Raw genomic sequence first — 19349 nt, 5'->3', positions numbered from 1 at the left:
GAAAAAACAAAGCAAAAACGAAAAGAAAATCGCCAGTCTTTGGAAAAAGGCAGAGAAAGAAACAACGGAAGAAAGTGAGCACGCCTAGAAAATTGGGTAGAGCTGAGCCCAGCGCCACTTTCTTTTCTTCTTCCTCTTTCCCCCCCTTCCTCCAATTTCGCTCGCTCACTTAACCCAACACGAATCATCACTCCATCGTCCTCTAACATCAATATCCCATGCGGGTCTTGGCTCAAAATTTCATCTTGTAGAGAGGGGAGTTTATAAATTATTTCTTGGCGAAGTCAAAGGACTTGGACTCTGATCTGACTTTGCTTGTCTTTCGGGTTGATTTTGACTTCGGGGGTTCTTCGAGTATCGAATTCTCGCAAGAGGGTAAGAGCATTCTTGACTCCACAAGTTGGAGATCTGTTTCTTGAATCTTGTTTCTTCGTCCCAGCTTCGGCTTTGCTCATTTCAAACGTCTTGTGAAGCACAGCATTTACATCAATTCGTGGATACTGGAAAATGGATTTTGCATGCTCGAAATTGTGTTCTATCTGGGCAATTCGCAGATCTTCTTCTTAGTTCAGTTGTAGTTGCTCTACGTTAGATTAAGGTTTGGTCCATCTTTGCCTGTACACAGGCGTGATCCTCAAAGTTGTGCACTTGGCGAAGCCTACTTTGTTGTCTTCGTGGGTCGTCCTTTCATTTGTCTTCTGGTTCTTGTCGAGCCGCTTCAATTTTCTCTGTACACATGTTCCGAAATACTTTGTGATGGGATTATCGTTTGTTCATTTGATGTGAGAGTTTGTATCCTTATTTCCTTAAACTTGTCTATGAAGTCCCAACAGTACTCTCCTAAGCCCTAGTGTCGTGGGTCGTGGCTGTGAGTTGTCTCAGAGAGAGATTTCCAATGTATTACATCTTCGTGCTCTTCAATTGAGATGCAAATAGATATCACTCGCGACTTGTTTGGAGTGTAATGATGTCTATCAAAACAATGGACGTGTCAGGACTTCTTGTGCTCTCGTTGTTTATCGATAATCGGATACCGTTGACGTGAATGAATCAGGCACTGTTAAGTTTTCTAACAGAGTTGCTGTTTTGTGCCATCCTAATGGATGGTTGGTATGTAGGTTTATTCTCGGAGAATTTTCTCTTGGTTTGTTTGCTTAAATTGGCATCTGCTCTGGTGCTGACAAGTTTGTTATCTATCTGTTTTTCTTTTACGTATCTAATCCCGATAGGTTTCTATTCGTAAAATGTCCTTATTTGTCACCCTTCTGATCATTAAATTCTCATTTGCTTGAAGCAGTAGAAGAACGGGACAACTCCACAGTGAAAGGATCTGCTCGTGATTTTTGAGTTGTTGTGAGGCAAATTTTGGGTCCTCTCCATAATAAGAATCCTGAGCTGACATTGAGCTGATAAATTTTACATTTCTTCCGAGCAATGAGAAAGTGATGTAATTTTGGAGGTTGTGAAACATCGGAGCTCGGTGAAGAGAATGAGAAGGCCTGAAGTGAGTGGGATGCTGACTTTGATCTGCAATTAGTGATCTAGAATCTATCTCAATTTTTGTGTTCCTCTTATTGTTGAGCTAGCTGTTCACGTATTGGTGAATTTACGTGCATATTTTAATGTCCTCACTTAGATGTCCCTTATATGCCAAATTTCTTGTCTCCTGATCTATTGCGCCGGAATACTCTCTCTCTCTCTCTCTCTCTCTCTCTCTCTCTCTCTCTCTCTAATTTTACCGTAACTGCAATGCGATGCAGCTTTCTTGGAAGTGTCTGACCTTAATTCAAACTAAAGGCGATAAGAAATTATCATCTCGATTCCTTTTGTTCTCCTAATATATGCTGTTATGGTGTAAACAGTCAGACAACAATTAACAATAGGCGTGCAACTACTCTGTTGACGTCTCGGAGCACACCGCTGGAAAAGGATTGGCCCCTAAATCTTGCGTTGAGACCAGCATTAATATAGAGTATTCAGAAGAATCGTGGAAATCAAAATGGCCGATGGCAGTCCGAGAACAGACATCTCAACTGATGACACAGATGAGAAGAATCAGAGGGTGACTCTCTTTCCACTTCATCATTTATTCTTCCGTACAAGTTTAATGTACAAAATTGCTCATTCTGATTGTAAAGAAACTATAGATAGTTCTTATATGTTTTCAGTCTGTGCTTTTGTATATTTAACATGTCTCATGAAGAGTGTTCATTTCTTTGGAAATGGTCCCGGTGTCATCCAGCATATACGGAGATATAACATTTAACTGTCCATAGTGCAGTTCGACAGGGGTAAATCTACAGCTATTGTTGCCTATGATTCCAGCGACAGATCAAAGGACAAGACTGATCAAAAGGTCATACAGCATAATTTGGTTTGAGCATATGAGATTAATTTGTTGTTTTAGCCAGCTGATGAAGTCTTTGATTCTTTCACCAAATCGACATGCAGACTCTTCGCAGGCTTGCTCAAAACCGTGAGGCGGCAAGAAAAAGCCGATTAAGGAAAAAAGTAAGTTTATAGATTATCATCTGTCACGGTATGTGTCTGTCTGTTTACATTCTTCTATTTGTTCACCAAAGGCTTTTCTTTTGCCTATCTCTTAGGCGTATGTCCAACAACTGGAGAGTAGCCGCTTGAAGCTAACTCAACTAGAGCAGGAACTCCAGCGAGCAAGACAACAGGTAATATTAGCGGATATCTACAGTTCAGACTCTCCTGTAAAAGTCATCTGTACATTGAAATGCAACTTGATATTTCTTCCTCTAGGGGATATTCATATCAAGCTCAGGAGACCAAGCTCACTCCGCTGGTGGAAATGGTATTCTTTTATCCACGTGTCATTTAGATGCGGTTTTTCCATAGCTAGCTCATGGATACTAGTTAACAAGTATCGCACTGCTTTGCAAGTTAATTGAGAGAAGTATGCAGGTTAGATATAGTAGGGTTACTCTGAGTTGCTTATGCCTGTAAAACATTATGCTGGTCAATACCTCTTATAAACTTTAGTGAAGATGGCAGGACCAATAATTTCTTTCCCTCGATATGAGACTGCTGCCTCTTTCCCACAATTTCAAGTAGTAAAAGTATGCATTTAGCAACAGAGGAACAGTGAGGGGACGATGGAAGACAGAAAAGGAGAGCATGAAGTCGACATATCCTTGGTGGATTAGACTTAGTAGTCTGATGGAAAGCTTACTTGCTGTTTCAAATGATTTGTTCAACCGATTTAATGATATGAGAATTTTAAGAAAAAGTCATGGTCAGAGTTAATGAAACCTTATGCCATTCCATTTGGTGGAAAGGGCAGTAGATCAGTTATTCGCTGGTAATAGTGGTGGGTGGGTGGAGGCCGAAGAGATGATTGTCTAGGTATCAGGTTTGCAGTGACAAGGATTTTGCTATGCAAACTGGCTGGTAATAGTTGGGGGTGGGTGGATGCTGAATAGATGATTGTCTAGGTATCAGGTTTGCAACGACAAGGATTTTGCTATGCCTTTGCATTCATACACGCGTCCATGCATTGAGTAACGAACAGCTTTGGGAAAATTGGCTGGTAAGCTGGGAGTACATGTTGAAGGCTTCTCTTCTGACAATCTGAGGAGAAGGTCGACTTGTTCTACAGAAATTTGAGAAAAATGTACTAACCTTTTCTAGATGATGCATTTTAGTTGTCAAATTGCTCCAGCCGTATAGACAGGATGTTTACTCTAGTGTTAGAGTTCCAAATTGGAATGCTTTTACTTTGGGTTAGTTCATGCCTTTTTCTTAGTTAAGTTCATCTATAAATCTTGATCTTTCTTTTTTCTGCATTGTTTGAAGGGGCCATGACATTTGATGTAGAATATGCCCGGTGGTTAGAAGAGCAAAACCGGCAAATCAATGAGCTGAGGTCAGCAGTGACTGCCCATGCCGGTGATGGGGAACTCCGTATCATTGTTGATGGTATCATGGCACACTATGATGAAATCTTCAGGCTGAAGAGTAATGCAGCCAAGAATGATGTTTTCCATCTCTTGTCGGGAATGTGGAAAACACCAGCTGAGAGATGTTTTATGTGGCTTGGCGGTTTTCGTCCATCAGAGCTCCTCAAGGTAAGAACCTTTTCTTTCCCTCATTGGGATGATTCTAAAATATATTCTGGGGACTCAGTTAGCAAATGCTCTGAAGTTGTAACGTTTTGTGACACGGCACTCCATTGCCCTTTTCTGGTCAAATTATGATGTCATTAGTTTAGATATTGTTGTTTCGCGGGGAAATCAGTTTCCTGCTGATACTGCCGACTCTTTCATCTGACCATCTCACAGCCAAATATACAACTATCAAGTAGACAGGAATAAGAGGTCTCACACCTGGTAAATTTTCTTATCATATTTTGTCCGAGATGAAAATAAAGATAGGCAATCAGTCTCGAGTAAATTCGACGGTGGGAAAGTACATGACTTGCCCTCGTCTCCCCTTTTTCACTCTTGGAATATAGTAATCACTCATCTGCAAACTTGGTAGATGAGACGATTCTCTACCTGTTGTGTATGAAGCGCATTTGCCAACCACTCCCTTGGATCACTCATTGCTAAACTTGGTTGATGAGACAATTGTCTACCCATTGTGTATGAAGCGCATTTGCCAACCACTCCCTTGGATCACTCATCGCCAAACTTGGTTGATGAGACAATTGTCTACCCGTTGTGTATGAAGCGCATTGCCAACCGCTCCCTTGGCGCTTCATGCACCTATGCATGCTGCCCTTTTCTCCCCCAAGTGAAAGCAAGACTAGAACTTAAGCTGCCTTACTTCTGCAGTACCCTTTTTGTTTCCCTGGTCAGACAGTAGTTTGTTAACTTCTGGCATGCGGGTTGAGAGGAATAATGTGATTGAATGTTCTTGCATGTTCAGCATTTGATGTGCCACCTGCATAATTACCCTGATGGCATTGTTTGTGCAGCTTCTCGCAAACCAGTTGGAGCCGCTGACAGAGCAGCAGCTGACTGGTATCGGAAACTTGCAGCAATCCTCCCAGCAGGCAGAAGACGCATTGTCTCAGGGGATGGATGCATTGCAGCAATCTCTTGCTGAGACATTGTGTAGCGGATCTCTGGGCTCTTCGGGTTCATCAGGCAATGTGGCAAATTACATGGGTCAAATGGCCATGGCTATGGGAAAGCTAGGGACGCTTGATGGGTTTATCCGCCAGGTAATGTAACATCAATCTTCTGATCTCTTTGGATGTTCATATTGAATTCCCACAAACCTGGATTGGGTCATTCTCTTTGGGCGCTAGAGTTGTTTCATAGGGTTTCCCTTTGGTGTCGCACTCGAGAAAAGTTTATTCCTGGCCTCTCAAAATGAATTTTCCATCGATTGAAGGAAAGAACATTTCATCTTTGACCGCATGTCAGTTTTCAAAGTCTAGAATTCCTGCGTAGTTTGCTGTCAAATTGATGTCTAACTATTTCAGAATGTTCCTATAGCTCATAATAGAAAGTCGGACCGAGTTTTCTGGATTTTTCTCTACTATTAGTTTGATTTGATAGTGGCAGCATATAAGACATATGATCACTTTTTTAGTAGTAAGCCCATTAGATCCTGCTGTAGATTTTTAGAGGGAAAAAAGTATTAACTGAATCTCATGTTTCCTGCATGCAAAGCATGTAAAAATGATTGGGATGACGAATCTCATAAACTTGCAGTGTAACTTGGCCTTTTTATGATACATGCTATTCAATTCAATTGCAAGCTATTATTATCCTTAGAAAGAACCAGTGACCAGGTCTAAGAAACTGATTTTAGTATCTCGCGCTGCCAAGTATTTCCTGCAACATTTTCATTGGGGTATTGCTTTTCTATGCTTTTTGCTTTATTCTGAATCAAATTTTAATTATTTCCGATTGCTGGCCTCAGGCTGATAACCTGCGGCAACAGACACTACAACAAATGAATCGCTTATTAACGACTCGTCAGTCAGCTCGTGCGCTCCTTGCAATTCATGATTATTTCTCCCGACTTCGGGCCCTTAGTTCCCTCTGGCTCGCCCGTCCAAGAGAATGAAGAGGTCATGGTCCACGAAGGCTGACATGTACATTGGTGATCTTTAGGAACCTATCAGTTTTGAAGTAGTTTCGGACCTAGAACTGGTTGATTTCTAGTTTTCTTCAGTTTTTTTTCCTACTTTTGGCTATAATTATTTTTTCTTTCTTAGACACGAAGTCACAGAGAATTGGTTGATGGTATGTTAAGCTATCATAGGTTGGGATTGGATTGTCATCATTGAGGATACTGCTAATTGTGTAGGCACTCCTGTTCATTAGTCATCTAATAATTGGTGCAACTATCATTGTAGTTTCTGGAATGATGTGGTAAGATTGTTAAAGGAAGCACTTCGAATCATTCTGATCATCCAAAATTGCTCTCTAATCATCACAAGTTTGTTAATGAAAACATTGTGGGTACCCGGCAATGCACGATATGTATAATATATTCTTTTCGACATATCATTATGGCTCTCATAGAACAAACGGTAAAGCAGCAAATTTTCCTGATGTGTCGCCTTTAACCTGTTTTCCTCCTAGCCACCTTTCTAGGACGCCTTGCAATTATAGAAAAAATACAAATATCCTCTTTAATTTCTCACCTGTTACTTGCAAAACATTCAAGGTGTTATTCGATTCTTTCAAGTTGCCAATTTTCTTTCGGAATGCTTTCACAGCTACTCTACTCTGTGAGATGCGAAAGATGGTTTTATTTTTATGTAAAGAGCTCAAGGATAAACCATGGACACAAACTGAATTGCGAGTGAAACGTGAAGGGATAATGGGAATTTTACCTAAACCATTTGAACATGACATTTTACTTGTAATTTGCAAATTGTTAGCATTGTATTTGATCAAATATAAGTAAAGACTAAAATATATCCAGCTCCCATATTTCACAACTATTCTCGTCATATTTCGTATGTCGCTCAAAAAAGTGAAAACAAGCAACCGCTCAAAGATGTCGAGTTTTCATTAACAATAATCAATTTACTCTTCACTTTTTGTTACATTGAAAATTGAAATGAAGGGTATTCTCCTCATTTCAAGGGTGGATACCATATTTGAGAATTGTTTCTATATAAGATATAGAAAGACAAAAATATGTTGTCAGGTTTTGAAGCTAAAGGGCAATTTCAATGAGAAGTCATCAGAGAAGTAGAAGCCGCAGGAGATAGGCTCTTCGACTCGAGCTCTAAGAAGATCCTTCAATACTCAAACAATTACTTGATGTATCGATTTCTACGTGTCAAACCAATTCACGAACGGTCCCGTTCCCAGAGACTTAAAAGCAGAATAGCCTCAATTCCCTGATTTTCCTATTTCAAGACTCAAAACAATTTCGATGGGTAATATTGAGCTCTAATCGACGAGCTTCTCCAAGCAAAACTGCAACACATAAATATGCTCGACTTCCCCGCTCAGTTCTAGTCCAGCACGTCTGGAGCTGATATAATTCACATATTCAATTGACTGACTAAAAAATAGAACCGAAAGAATATAGTACACATGAAGTCTAACGAGTTTTCAACTGAAAAGGGTGACTACCCCCAAGGTAGAAGAGCAATTGCAAGTACAAATTTTATTCCAGAAGTTTGCACCTGAAATCACAATCTTTAGCGAGACATACCCATGATGAAAGCTCAGAAGTAGTTGCTTTTATAAAAACTTTTCAGGAAATCAGACATGCCCTTCTCCTTTGTGCCTGTATCCTGCACAAGCCCTAGATTTCCCACCACATACTGGCCAATGATGTGGTGCCTCTGCTTGGCATGCTCTGTAATGTTATTGAGTTCTTCCATCCCCTTGAAGAGAAGCATGTCAATCACCTGCAGCTTATTACTATCAGAAAGCTGGCGACTCTGTCACCACTATGCAATATGCAACCTGCTCAACCAGAAGCTCATATCCAACTTTGACTATGCTATTCCAAAACATCCTCCATTTTTCTTAGCCAATTATCATAGCTGAATTGGATGCAATAGGTAACAATGACTGACTTTTATATCAACAGGTAATACCCCACTGGGCATGGCCCAGTGGTAAGGGAATTGAGGGGGTAGGGACGCTAGTATCATAGGTGCAGGGTTCGACTCCCGCACTCTGCAAAGAGGCAGAGCAAAAGTCTGAAAGAGAGAGAGAGAGAGAGAGAGAGAGAGAGAGAGAGAGAGAGAGAGAGAGAGAGAGAAGGGGGAGAGAGTTGGAAATAGAACTGACAAAAAAGGAAACAGTCGACATGATTGATCATCTTTTTAATCGATAGTTTTATTGATAGTGTTGTTAGTCTATATGAGCAATAAAGTCCATTCATGATCTATTCTCAAAAAGACAATACTTTTGGCTTTATAATTTGCAGCCTAAGTCTTGACAAAATCACACCGTCATCCAAATCATTTGATACGCATAAGAAACGTGAGTATCGACAGCATCATCAAAGATAAAAAAAAATCAGAACGAACATTTGAGTGAATAGCCAACTATATGACTACTACTCAGCAAGCAGCGCTTAATTTGCATGCTACCTTAATTTAAAGCATCATTCACTTCCTGTCTTGATGGAGTTTTTTGAAATTAGTGCTGTGAACAAGTACTCTTTGTATTAAAAGTATTGAAGACTGAGAATTCCCCTCCTTTCTACGACTATATTAGATGTAAAGAAAGGACTGAATGCACTTTGCAATATAATTCCTAAGAGTACTATCACCACATGCTTTACTTCAACAGGCACCAAAGCAATCAGTTAAGAAAGACTTATTCACGACAGCCATTTTCTAGAAATTCGAAATTGTGGCTTCAATGTTAACCGTTAAATCTGATATGTGCTCCTGATCGACACTTTGTTAATTTCTGCAGTTATCCAATCAGGAACTACCAGAATCAAATGAAGAGATACCATCGCCGGCTTTTTTTAGCCTGCCCATCCATGCACGATTGGTAAATATACCAGCTAATTAGATACATAGAGCCGACCAATTATACAAACACCATTCCATAAACACTAAGATAGATTGAAATACTTGCAGGGAGCACGGCATTCTGCAACAGCATTTAGGCTGAAATTGGAACAGTTTTCGTACTTCTAGAACAGTATCGTATATCGAGAAAATCCCTGTCAGCAGCCGCAGAAGACTATGCCTTCATAGGAAGACTCGATAAAGGTTTATCGAACCGTTAGCAACTCGAATTTCAATATAACATCATAACAGCTGCGTTCGAAAAACACAGGATCTATGAGCAATCGAACAAGCGGCAGAGAGCCGAAAAACGCAACTAGACACCGGTGCCAAATGGAAAAAAAAGGTAGGAACGGAGCTAATAACGCCTCCAAAACAACGATTACGAATACCCATTTCGACAGTTCCAGAACCCACACCCCCTAAACTCTAATCTTGCGCCGTAATCTAATAAGCCCGATCAACCAAAAACCATACGTACGCAGCATTTCAATTCGCCATTCACCACCCCGACCAGGGCAATGTAAAAGTGCACGATCAGCGAAAGAGAGAAAGAGGGGGAGAGGGAACCTTAGGGTTGGTGACGTGAGAGTTCTTGCGGATCTCGGCGGAGATGGCGGAGCGGAGGTGGGACTTGGTGACGACGTCGTCGAGGTTGTAGATGTCCATGACGGTGGGGATGGATCGGCAGGCGGCCCTGAAGAAATCGAACACCCGGTGCCTCGCCTCCTCCAGGCTCGCCGAGTTCGGCGGCACCTTCACGGCCCTCAACGTGAACGCCATACCTGAGTTTGGGCTCTCCGGCGACCTTCCCTCCTCTCTCTCTTTCCCCCCCCCCACCGAACTACACTGAGTCAAAATCCCTCTCGCTCGCTCTTTAACCTGAGCTTCTTCAGTTTCTTCACCAGCAGCGGAAGACAAAAGATGGAGGCACGCCCACGCCCGACTTAATGCTCGGATCGAACCGGGTTTGCGCTAGTGTTATGGCAAGGCCTTTTGAACCGGATGTTTTGGGTTTAAGTATCAAAAAAGTTTTAAACATATTGTATTAGTATCAATTTAATTCTAAATATTTCAATTGGACCAATTTACTCCTAAATCTTTTCATATCGATATCAATTTGGTATATCCAGCCGATTTAGGGTGAAAATTGCTAACGTAAAAGTCGGTCATCCTATATGATACAACCAGCGCTGATATGGACATTTTTTTCTTTAATTTTTTAGTAATGTCTTCGAGTTTTTTTGATAATCTTTTTGTTTTTCTTCTTTTTTAATTTTTTGCCTGAGGGCCGACAAGGGTCACCGCCCACTGGCGAGGAAGTGTGGCCGGTGAGGGCATCGGATCTGGGTCGAAGAGAGAGAGAGAGGGGGGAGAGTTCTATCAATGTTCGCCTAATTATATAGTCTCAATATCTAATTTCTTTGACAATACTATTTTCAAAATTAAATCCCAATTTTCACTATCTGCAACTTCAAATTCTCTTCCTGGTATCTTAGACTCCATAGTGTATTGTCTAGCCCTTAGCCTTTGTGAGATTAAGATGAAGTTAGACAATGTGAAGTGTAGAACAAGAGAAACAATCAATATGTTCTATCTTACTTTTACTACTTTATAGCGAAAATTGGAGTAGTAAAAGCGAAAATTGGAAGTAAACACCTCCGATTGGATACGTCGTTGTCAGTAATATTTCACTTCCAATCATGAGCTCAGGTCCACTTGAGTGGCCTAGCAACGACTCGACTCGCAAGGGTGTCGACCCCAAGAGAGATCATCGCCTCCAAAAGGCTCGATCCACGAGATCAGACTAGAGGTCCTCGACACTCATGCACCCCGATCTCGGAAGCCTGGAGCGGGGCCAGACCCCCGATCAGCGCGTGAGCAAGCTCAATTCACCTACTAACGAGACTTCAGCTCTCAAAATACACCCTTGTCTCAAAGGGATGCGTTCCACCTATGTCTCTTTCTTTTGCTCACCTCTCCATTCCTCTTCCACTAACTTATGCATCGGAGGGTCTTCATGCGACCAAGCCTAAGAGGTTCCTTTGCTTTGTGGCATGCAGCTAGATATGGTCATTTGGAGGTTCCAGTGTAAGTCCAACGGCACCCAAAAGATTGCCCATCAAGGTAAGGACACGAGAGAGAGAGAGAGAGAGAAATCTGCAGTCCATTTTTCCATCCATCAGGATTCCAGTAATATCACAGAGGAAACAAGCATTCTGCACCGAAGGCGAGTGCGGATATGATAAAGATACCCCCTTCTTTTTAATAGATACTGATGCACAATGGAACAAACTGGATTTGGAGATTCACATTTCCCCACATTCAGCAATAACACATGCCAGTTTAGGCCTGTTGTTGGGTCCTGTAGCTACATTCTCGATCTTCCTCACAACCAAAAGACCATCGCCGAGCACTCTCTACAAGACCAAAAACAAAAAAGATTCAGCATCCTATCAATAACTCAAGAAATTTGGCAAGGAAAAGAAATAAAAGACAACTAAGGGTGGTTTTGGCAGTCATACCCCAAAGACGACGTGCTTGTTATCCAGCCAATCACACTTCGCGCAAGTTATGAAAAACTGTAGCAAGACGTACACGTCAAAGATAATATCCAGTGCACACAAAAAGCAAGATAAGCTTAAGTTGCAATCGTAAATTTTCTACTACCCTAACAAGCATTGAAAATGTGTGCAGATTGATACAACACACAGACCAGTAACATACACTACTGTCACGATTACTTCCCTTATGAAGACTGAAGAGAGGGTGTGCAAGTGCTAGAGAGAGAGAGAGAGAGAAAGAGATTTACCTGACATCCATTAGTGTTGGGTCCGCTGTTAGCCTGAGAAAGAAATAGATTTGCTGTTACCACTATCCAAAAAGACTATCGCATGTGCTCAGCCAGAAAACTTGAGAACCTAATGTAAGGACTACAAAAGAGACTACAATTGAAAGAAGATCCATGCAACTGAAAGAGCCACCACAATGATGTGTTGAATGCTAGATCTAGATGTTGATGAGCAGAACTTCTCAGATCAGGCACCAGAATCAGAAAATAAAACAAGAAAAAGGTTCTTGGATATGCAACAAGATTGAAATTCCGAACACATAATCTGCTTAAAATGGCAAAACACCTAAAACTAAGGAGAATTGCATGGGATCTTCTATAAAAGAAAACAAGCCAATAGTACAACACACAGTTAAAGCCATGGAAGTACCATTGATAATAAACCAGGACCGGTGTGCTTGGCGATAAAATTTTCGTCATCAAACTTGTGTCCATATATGGAAACACATCCGCTTCCATCACCCTGCAAAGCAATGTATTGGCTTTCAAAGAATTACAGAGAAAATCAAACTTCCACTCTCGTTGCAAATGGTAAAAAGTGGTTTATGTTTCTTTATCACAAGGTTAGAAGAAATACATTCAAATATAACAAGGATCCTCTAAAGCTCAAAATGGCAGTAAGGAACTACTCCAAAGCACTAATTCATAAAAAATTTAAACAACGTTCTATGTGTAGCAATTACAAGAATATATAAAAAGAAAAATTTGAGGATACTATCTCTTTTGCCATTTCCTTTATGCTCAGAGTAATACGCTATGCATGTCCATACACACAAACACACCCAAATGCTATAGCATCATGCTGGTCTTTATTGTTGAATAGTCAGCTTGGAATATACAAAGGAAGCAAAGGAAAAAAGCCATCCCGGAAACAAGTTACACTAGTCTTGGCCAAGCAGTTCAATCAGTCAAACTGAAGGTTGAAGATTAAAACATATTTGAGTCTACCTTCAAAAAGTCACCGGCTTGAATCATGAAATCCTTGATAACCCTATGGAATTGGCATCCCTTAAACCCGACAGGAAGACCAGCTTTTCTGCCAATTTTAATCCACAAGACACGGAGATGACAAATAAGTAAAAGGACAATTCCACTGACACACAATCCTCCATCAGCACATAAATGGACTTAAAATTTCAAGTTTGCCCGTCCAAATAAATGCGCAGATGATTCGCCAAAATTTTGAGCCAGTGCTAAGAAAGTTGATCATTGAATGAAGTTATTGAACTAGCAGTCGGCTAATACAAAATTATAAGACAAACATGGAATGGCAAGTGGCGACAACAAAGTAGCATCAGAAAGACAATAGTCTGCCAACCCAAAAAAATATTAACAATGGATCTCTGCCCAACTAAAACCGATAATGGTGCCCACCGCAGCGATCATCTGAAGCAAACGAGTCACTAGAGCTAAGCTTCACCTGGCCAAGCCACCAAGTTCAAAAGCCATTTGGGCTAATAAAAAAAACGTGTGCCCGGAAATAAGGGGCTAATTTGCAAAAGGAGCCTATTCACTCTAAGTCACGGGTCCCAAGCCAGAAGACTGAAAAACCCATGACAAGTTACCGACCCCCGAATCTAGGAATCCAACGGAGGACACGCATAACATGCAACAAAGACTTGTCAAGAGCGGGAGACTAAAGCCCCAAAAAACAAACTTGCGCACTCCGGCTCTCATATCGGACCGAAATAAATAACCCGAATCTCTTCTGAGGCAGATTCAATATATGGGACGCTAATCACGTAGGAAAGCTTCAGTGAACTAGACATATCCTCAAGATTTTTCTTTTTCTCGTCAGGACGATGAAGTAGTTCGAGTTTGCCCAATTACCTGTACTCCCCGGTGCAGAACTGCCTGGAAAAATCACAACACAAACTCGTTCAATCGACCAAACTTAGAGTTTGAAAAGGGAAGGACAAAAAAAAACGAAGAAGAAGAAGAAGAAGAGGAGCTCCATCTTGATACGACCTGAAGTTTTCGGCAGTTTTGGGGGCGATGTCGGCGAAGAGCTCCATCTTGATACGACCGGCGGGGATGGTGCCGATGGTTATGTCGAAGAAGACGACCGGATTCTTCGGGTTCGGAGGCCGCAAGTGCCACTCCACTCCCCCTCCTCCGTCCCCTCCCCCCGTTGCCATTCTCACTCTCTCTGCGTTCGACTTCTCTTCGCTCTGCCAAGTACTTCGCTCCACGCAGATTCCCCCCTCTCTCTCTCGCTCTCTCTCTCTCTCTCTCTCTCTCTTCTTTTCTGTTTAAATAGTGGAAATCGTGCAAAAATGGACCCTTGACTTGACATATATTTGCTAACCGGCCCAATTATCATGAACCGCCAACCCAGAAATTCATTTTAGGGAAAATTTCAGCCAAAAGCTCGGAGTAGGCTCACGTTTTTCGAAAGACGGCTCGTGTGGGACATTTCATCAAATAAAGGATTGAAATGGCTAAGTCGGTCTTAAAATAAGGATCCGAACTCATCGGTTGGAAAATATTCGTCAATTGGCGAACACTTGATTTTTTCGAGCCGCCGGAGTTGGAGCATTTTAGCTTAATTATAATGAAATTTAGAATGTTATATAATCATGAATTAATCAACCATGTCGTTAAATGAGATAAACTTATATACGAACATTAAATTGAAATATTTCATGAAAATTGTGCGCTTTACTTTTAATACAAAGTTTCCAGCTTTACTCTTGGATTAATCAATGTCTACTTTATTGGCGACTTGATAGATAATTATCAAAATTTATTTGTTATCGATATTAAGCCACAATAAATATCCATGGAATCATATCATTTTGCAGATATACAATTTGATTAATATGTTACCAACTTGTATTCGTGGTTAAGCGATCGATATTTACCAGAATGATCAACATCAATATAAGCAGGTAAAATTCAAATTTCAAATTGACAAGGTCCTGTATGCCCGTGAATAGAAAGGCATTCACATCTTTCCAAGAAACAACTCTCTTTTCAAGCAATTAGCAGAAAAACAAAAATGATTAAGTGCTTCATGCTATAAAGACAAAATTTTAAGCCTTCCAGGCTTCAAAGAAGAGGGAACAAGGCCTGAATCATGGACATCATCGGTACATTCAATTCCTAACACAGATTAAATATTTGCACAGGCCAACTTCTCTTCCTACCAGCCAGGTCAATACCAACAGCCTCCAGTGATATGTCGATGCTGCGATGCTCGGGAGCACGTGCTATGCTTACTCTTAAGCGAATTTTCTCGGCAGGACAGGCATCAGTACCAACTGGAGCAAGCCTGTCAGCACAGGGCCTCGTCGATGACATTGCAATAGGTTCACGAAACGTCAAGATTGTCTGCGCCCAATGAGTTTTAGGGGTAGCTGGGGAAGTGGATAATACGGCTGGAAAATCCTTGCAAAACCTGCTGGTAAACCCAGTCTCAAACCACAAAACAACGCCATAGCACCAGGTTGGTTTGCCATCTTTGTCTGCCAGACCAGCCGATTTTGGTACTATCTCGATATTTGATGTAAAATCCACTTCATCAGGCTTCATTGTAACAAGGTCAAAAGCCTGAAGCAAAATAAAAACCACCATCGCAAAGCCGTAGATCAATAATAAGTTGAGGGAAGACAGACGATAGTTGATCAGCTGCAAAAACTTTGTTTGGATGCAAGCTGCTAAGACACCCTAAAGGACTACTCATCACCAGATTTTCCTTTGAAGTGACATCAGAAGACATGAGAGAGAGAGAGAGAGAGAGAGAGAGAGAGAGAGAGAGAGAGAGAGGACAACAAATAAAAGATATCCAACCCCAGCCCGGATAGCAGCATCGCTGCGACTTGTGAGATAAGTAGACTATTTAGCTTTGTTGGACGTGTTAAATGAAACATGAACAGAATGTGGATAGCTAACTCCATCAGCTTGCTTGCAGTTGGATTAGTAAGACAGACTAGGAAGAAATAAACGCACCCAAGCAGAAAGCAAAAATATGGACGCCACTTTCCCCCCATGCGGTAATATTACAATCAACTAGGAAGCTGCTCTTCACATAACCTTATAGATAAACATAAGGAATCCACCACTAACCTGAAGAAGAACTGCATCAGTGACTAGATCAGCATCATTCACAACATCAACTATAGGATATCGAGCAGCATCTTCAACAATTTCCTTGCCAATGCAAGACATATTGAAGCTGTAGACATCTTCCCAAAAAGGAATACTCGTCGCACCTTTTCCAAATCCTGCAGCAAACTGGAAAGAAACAGGAGGCAATTTCATAACCCTCTGTAGCCGCAAATATCAGCATAAAGATTTAAGACCGGAAAAAAGAAAAACCAACTTACTATAGTTGCAGTGTCAGGGAGTATGGCACCTCCTGGCTTCAGCCATCGATCCCGTGCATATAGGACTGAGTTTAACATGGACTCGTATAGTAAGCAATATCCCATCCACTCACTGATTAGCACATCCACAGAATGAGGTTGGATTTGTATGGATTTATCAAGCTCTTCAACCATGCTATGAACAACTTCCACGACACCTTTGCAACTATCATTACATCCATCTGGTCTCCCACTCCGCCAGAGGCCATTGTCTTTTGCAATCTGCAGTGATCAAGCAGGATGGAGAAAGTGGAGAATTCAACAAGGGAGATAAAAAGTGTGCTGCAAAAACTAATAGGCGAGGCACAAAAATCAACAAGAGATCCACTGACAGGAGAAACTTTACCTGAGTAGCTACACCAGCCATCTTCTCACTGGCTTCAATTGCAATCACTTTTGAGGCCCCAGCTTGAGCAGCAAATAAGCTAACAATGGCGATTAATTTGAAAGTGAGCATGGTGGTGCACATTACCAATATGAGGTCATCATAAGTGAGGGATAAAGTGAACACCCACAACTTGAATTTATCAAACTTAGGGACACTTGAAATTGACCGTTCAAATAGATAAAATGATTTGAGCAAGCAACGCCAGGTGGCTTCGAGCAAGCAACACCAGGTGGCTTATAGATGGTACAAACTCGGGCATCTTAATGGCTTGCTAGAAGATGGATTCAAATCAAAAGCATTGGGAGAGGGGACCTGAGAGATCAAAACCGAATGCAAACAGCAGTGGAAGCAGAAAACTTATTTGCAATATAAACTGAGTGAGCTGTGCATGCAATTGCTAGACATTAATCAAGAGAAAACACGACTAAGGTCCCAGCACAGTTCATCCTGTAATGAGAATACCCTGGTTGAAGGGTTTTATAGCCCAAAAGAGCCAATCTAACCACAACAAAGGTGTTGAGTTATTTTTAATCTTATACTGAACATAATGGTGCTTAAAATAAAGGATGAACAACTAATAATGCAGCATGACCTATACAAGTAAGGACTATTCTGCCCAAGCCTTCTCTGTATGACCATCACAATATAGCTGACGAAGGTATTGATATCCACACAAGGATGCAGGAGAACAGCTTTTAATCTTGGGAGTTTTCTTTTGTTGGGGGGGGGGGGGGGGGAGTACCAAGCACTAGCATCACCAAAGTCAAGAGGAATCATAATTTAAGCAGACAGAAGAAATGAAGAGCAAAGAGCAATGCATGAATTTTTCTAATAGAAGAAAGTTCATTTATGTCCATTACTTATATCATACATAATACTAAAGATAATTTTTTACAGATAAATGCATGTCTATAAGGAGCCGGCATCTGATAAAAAGAAACGCCAACTAACCTTAGAATACCAGTTCCACATCCTACATCCATTACAACAGCACCACTCACGAGAGAAGGATTCCTCAGGATAGCTTGGCTATACGCGTCCATTCTCACCTGCATATGCAGAGAACATCAAGTTAAACTCTCAGAGCAGAAACACTAAATCAAGCAAAAAGTTCCTGGTTTACGGGGAAAAAAATGGCACAAAAATGAAAGAAAAAACCATCTGTTTCCCAATGAAACCTTTCTCAGGGAACATAAGCCGGAATAAAAATCCAACTTTTTTGACAGACTATTAAGCTTTACCGGCCAGAGATTAAGAAAAAAACCATATTACCTTGTCACTGATCATCTCCCTGTGGATGCCAAATGAACTGTAAGCCCCAAAATAGTTCTCGTTCACAGACCTGACATCGTTTGCAGTACGCCTTTTCAACCAATTTCCTTCTTTCCCATTTTCATAATTACCATTGGACGATCTGACTTCTGCTCTTATTTTCAGATCACTTCCCATTTCCTTCGGCAGAAAAGTTGCCCCTCTCAGGGGGTTACAGGAATTCATAGAACCAGCTGTCTCTGTTTTACCGTTGGAAGTTGATGCAACATCTCGACATCCGCCTCCCTTTGTAGGTTCAGAAGAAGATGCAGCCTCGTCAACAGGCAACTCAAAGTTCGAGGAGATACCCTCAATTTCCCTCCAGTCCTTCGCAAGTTCCCTCAAGTCCTTCACAAGTTCCTCTTTGTCGACCAACGTAGAAGAGTCATCTTCTCCCACTTCGTCTTCATCAAAGCTGTACAGGAGTGGATCCTCTTCAAGGAAGGGTTTGAGATATTCATCGTCGTCTATACGAAGTTTAACATCTTCCACAGAATATGCTTCATGTGAATGATTCAGCAAATCTTGATTCGAGGTGCATTCCGACCCGCAGCTCCAACACCGGTTTTTAGCCACCTAGCACGAAAGAAAATAGAGAGAAGGAAGCCTCAGACCTCAAAATTACCTGCCAAGCTGTCTAAAATCAGTAATTGGAGCTAGAAACTCGCAATCACCAAAGATTAAGGGTAGCAAACTGAAGCTTCTCTCAAGAATCGTCAAACTGAAACAGCTTCGTTATAAAGCTTATACACAAACAAAAGCAAATGACAAAATTGCTACTTCCTTAAACGATAGAATTGATACTCGAGAAACGGGAATGCTTTGCTATATCTCAACCTCGCAATGATAATTCCAAGGCTAAAAATCTTGACTGACCTGCGAGCGGACATAGTTGACGAGCTTGAACGAGCCGTAGAAGTCCAGCCCCAAGGCCTTCCTAATGCCATCGAAATCGAAGTGGTGGGCCGAAGAGCAGTGATCGAACAGGGAAGCGCAGGAGCCGTACACGGTCTCGCAGAACAAGCAGAGGAAGCTCGAGCTGGACTCTTCGTCCTCGTCTTCGTCTTCGTCCTCGTCCCAACCACCGAGCTCTTCTTCGTCCTCCTCTGAATCGTCCATGGATTCATATCGCTCCAAGTTCGTAGGTTCGAGGTCGGGAGTTGTGGCCATTGTCGTTGCGGTGACGCGAGAGGAGAAAGTCGGTCTGAACTCTAAAACCCCCCGTTCTGCTTAAAACCCTAAGAAACTGTCACAAATGTTTAAAATATTTCGAATATCATATTGTGATTGAATTATACAAAAAATTTATTTAATTCAATTTTTTGCATTATTCTTATCTAAAACCCGAAGCTTTGATTCAATATGCAATGTCGGCTTTGTACTTTTAATTTATGCAATATGATCCATAAACTTCGACTCATTTTACAATGACATCCATGGACTTTTAAT

At 41.3% G+C, this 19349-nt stretch overlaps 4 protein-coding genes across 8 annotated transcripts; 1 reads left to right on the top strand and 3 right to left on the bottom strand.

The window, feature by feature from the left end:
* On the top strand, nucleotides 1–6387 carry LOC115684843 (transcription factor TGA2). 3 transcript variants are annotated; one of them, XM_056308195.1, is made up of 10 exons: nucleotides 1–375; nucleotides 1301–1504; nucleotides 1863–2062; nucleotides 2282–2356; nucleotides 2452–2511; nucleotides 2607–2684; nucleotides 2770–2821; nucleotides 3823–4094; nucleotides 4946–5194; nucleotides 5902–6387. In XM_056308195.1, the coding sequence occupies exons 3-10, from the start codon at nucleotides 2000–2002 to the stop codon at nucleotides 6046–6048; spliced, it is 996 nt and encodes a 331-aa protein (XP_056164170.1). In that variant the 5' UTR covers nucleotides 1–375; nucleotides 1301–1504; nucleotides 1863–1999; the 3' UTR covers nucleotides 6049–6387. The 3 variants fall into 3 exon arrangements, with proteins under 3 accessions (XP_056164170.1, XP_056164169.1, XP_056164168.1); XM_056308194.1 differs by having other exon boundaries at nucleotides 1298–1504; XM_056308193.1 differs by having other exon boundaries at nucleotides 1295–1504.
* Nucleotides 6388–7482: 1095 nt separating this feature from the next.
* LOC115684846 (NADH dehydrogenase [ubiquinone] 1 alpha subcomplex subunit 6) lies at nucleotides 7483–9844 on the bottom strand. Its single transcript, XM_030609753.2, has 2 exons — nucleotides 9554–9844; nucleotides 7483–7858 (listed from the first exon to the last, which is right to left on the bottom strand). The coding sequence occupies exons 1-2, from the start codon at nucleotides 9764–9766 to the stop codon at nucleotides 7673–7675; spliced, it is 399 nt and encodes a 132-aa protein (XP_030465613.1). The 5' UTR covers nucleotides 9767–9844; the 3' UTR covers nucleotides 7483–7672.
* Nucleotides 9845–11132: 1288 nt separating this feature from the next.
* LOC115684845 (peptidyl-prolyl cis-trans isomerase CYP22) lies at nucleotides 11133–14061 on the bottom strand. 3 transcript variants are annotated; one of them, XM_056303860.1, is made up of 7 exons: nucleotides 13803–14060; nucleotides 13665–13688; nucleotides 12783–12870; nucleotides 12205–12297; nucleotides 11796–11828; nucleotides 11509–11565; nucleotides 11133–11403 (listed from the first exon to the last, which is right to left on the bottom strand). In XM_056303860.1, exons 1-7 carry the CDS (start codon nucleotides 13970–13972, stop codon nucleotides 11293–11295), a joined length of 576 nt encoding a protein of 191 aa, XP_056159835.1. In that variant the 5' UTR covers nucleotides 13973–14060; the 3' UTR covers nucleotides 11133–11292. The 3 variants fall into 3 exon arrangements, with proteins under 3 accessions (XP_056159835.1, XP_056159837.1, XP_056159841.1); XM_056303862.1 differs by lacking the exon at nucleotides 13665–13688 and having other exon boundaries at nucleotides 13803–14061; XM_056303866.1 differs by lacking the exon at nucleotides 11509–11565.
* Nucleotides 14062–14788: 727 nt separating this feature from the next.
* On the bottom strand, nucleotides 14789–19134 carry LOC115684835 (probable protein arginine N-methyltransferase 3). The gene is made up of 7 exons (XM_030609720.2): nucleotides 18777–19134; nucleotides 17862–18476; nucleotides 17541–17638; nucleotides 16548–16626; nucleotides 16163–16423; nucleotides 15903–16070; nucleotides 14789–15386 (listed from the first exon to the last, which is right to left on the bottom strand). Exons 1-7 carry the CDS (start codon nucleotides 19068–19070, stop codon nucleotides 14940–14942), a joined length of 1962 nt encoding a protein of 653 aa, XP_030465580.1. The 5' UTR covers nucleotides 19071–19134; the 3' UTR covers nucleotides 14789–14939.
* Between the last annotated feature and the right edge of the window lie 215 nt (nucleotides 19135–19349).

The sequence above is a fragment of the Syzygium oleosum genome, unplaced genomic scaffold, assembly GCF_021117445.2.
Source record: "Syzygium oleosum isolate NSW1041296 unplaced genomic scaffold, Sole_v2.1 Sole_v2.02, whole genome shotgun sequence".
In the NCBI taxonomy this organism is placed as follows: domain Eukaryota; kingdom Viridiplantae; phylum Streptophyta; class Magnoliopsida; order Myrtales; family Myrtaceae; genus Syzygium; species Syzygium oleosum.
Note: the sequence above shows the minus strand (reverse complement) of the source record. Positions and strands in the feature narration are given on the sequence as shown.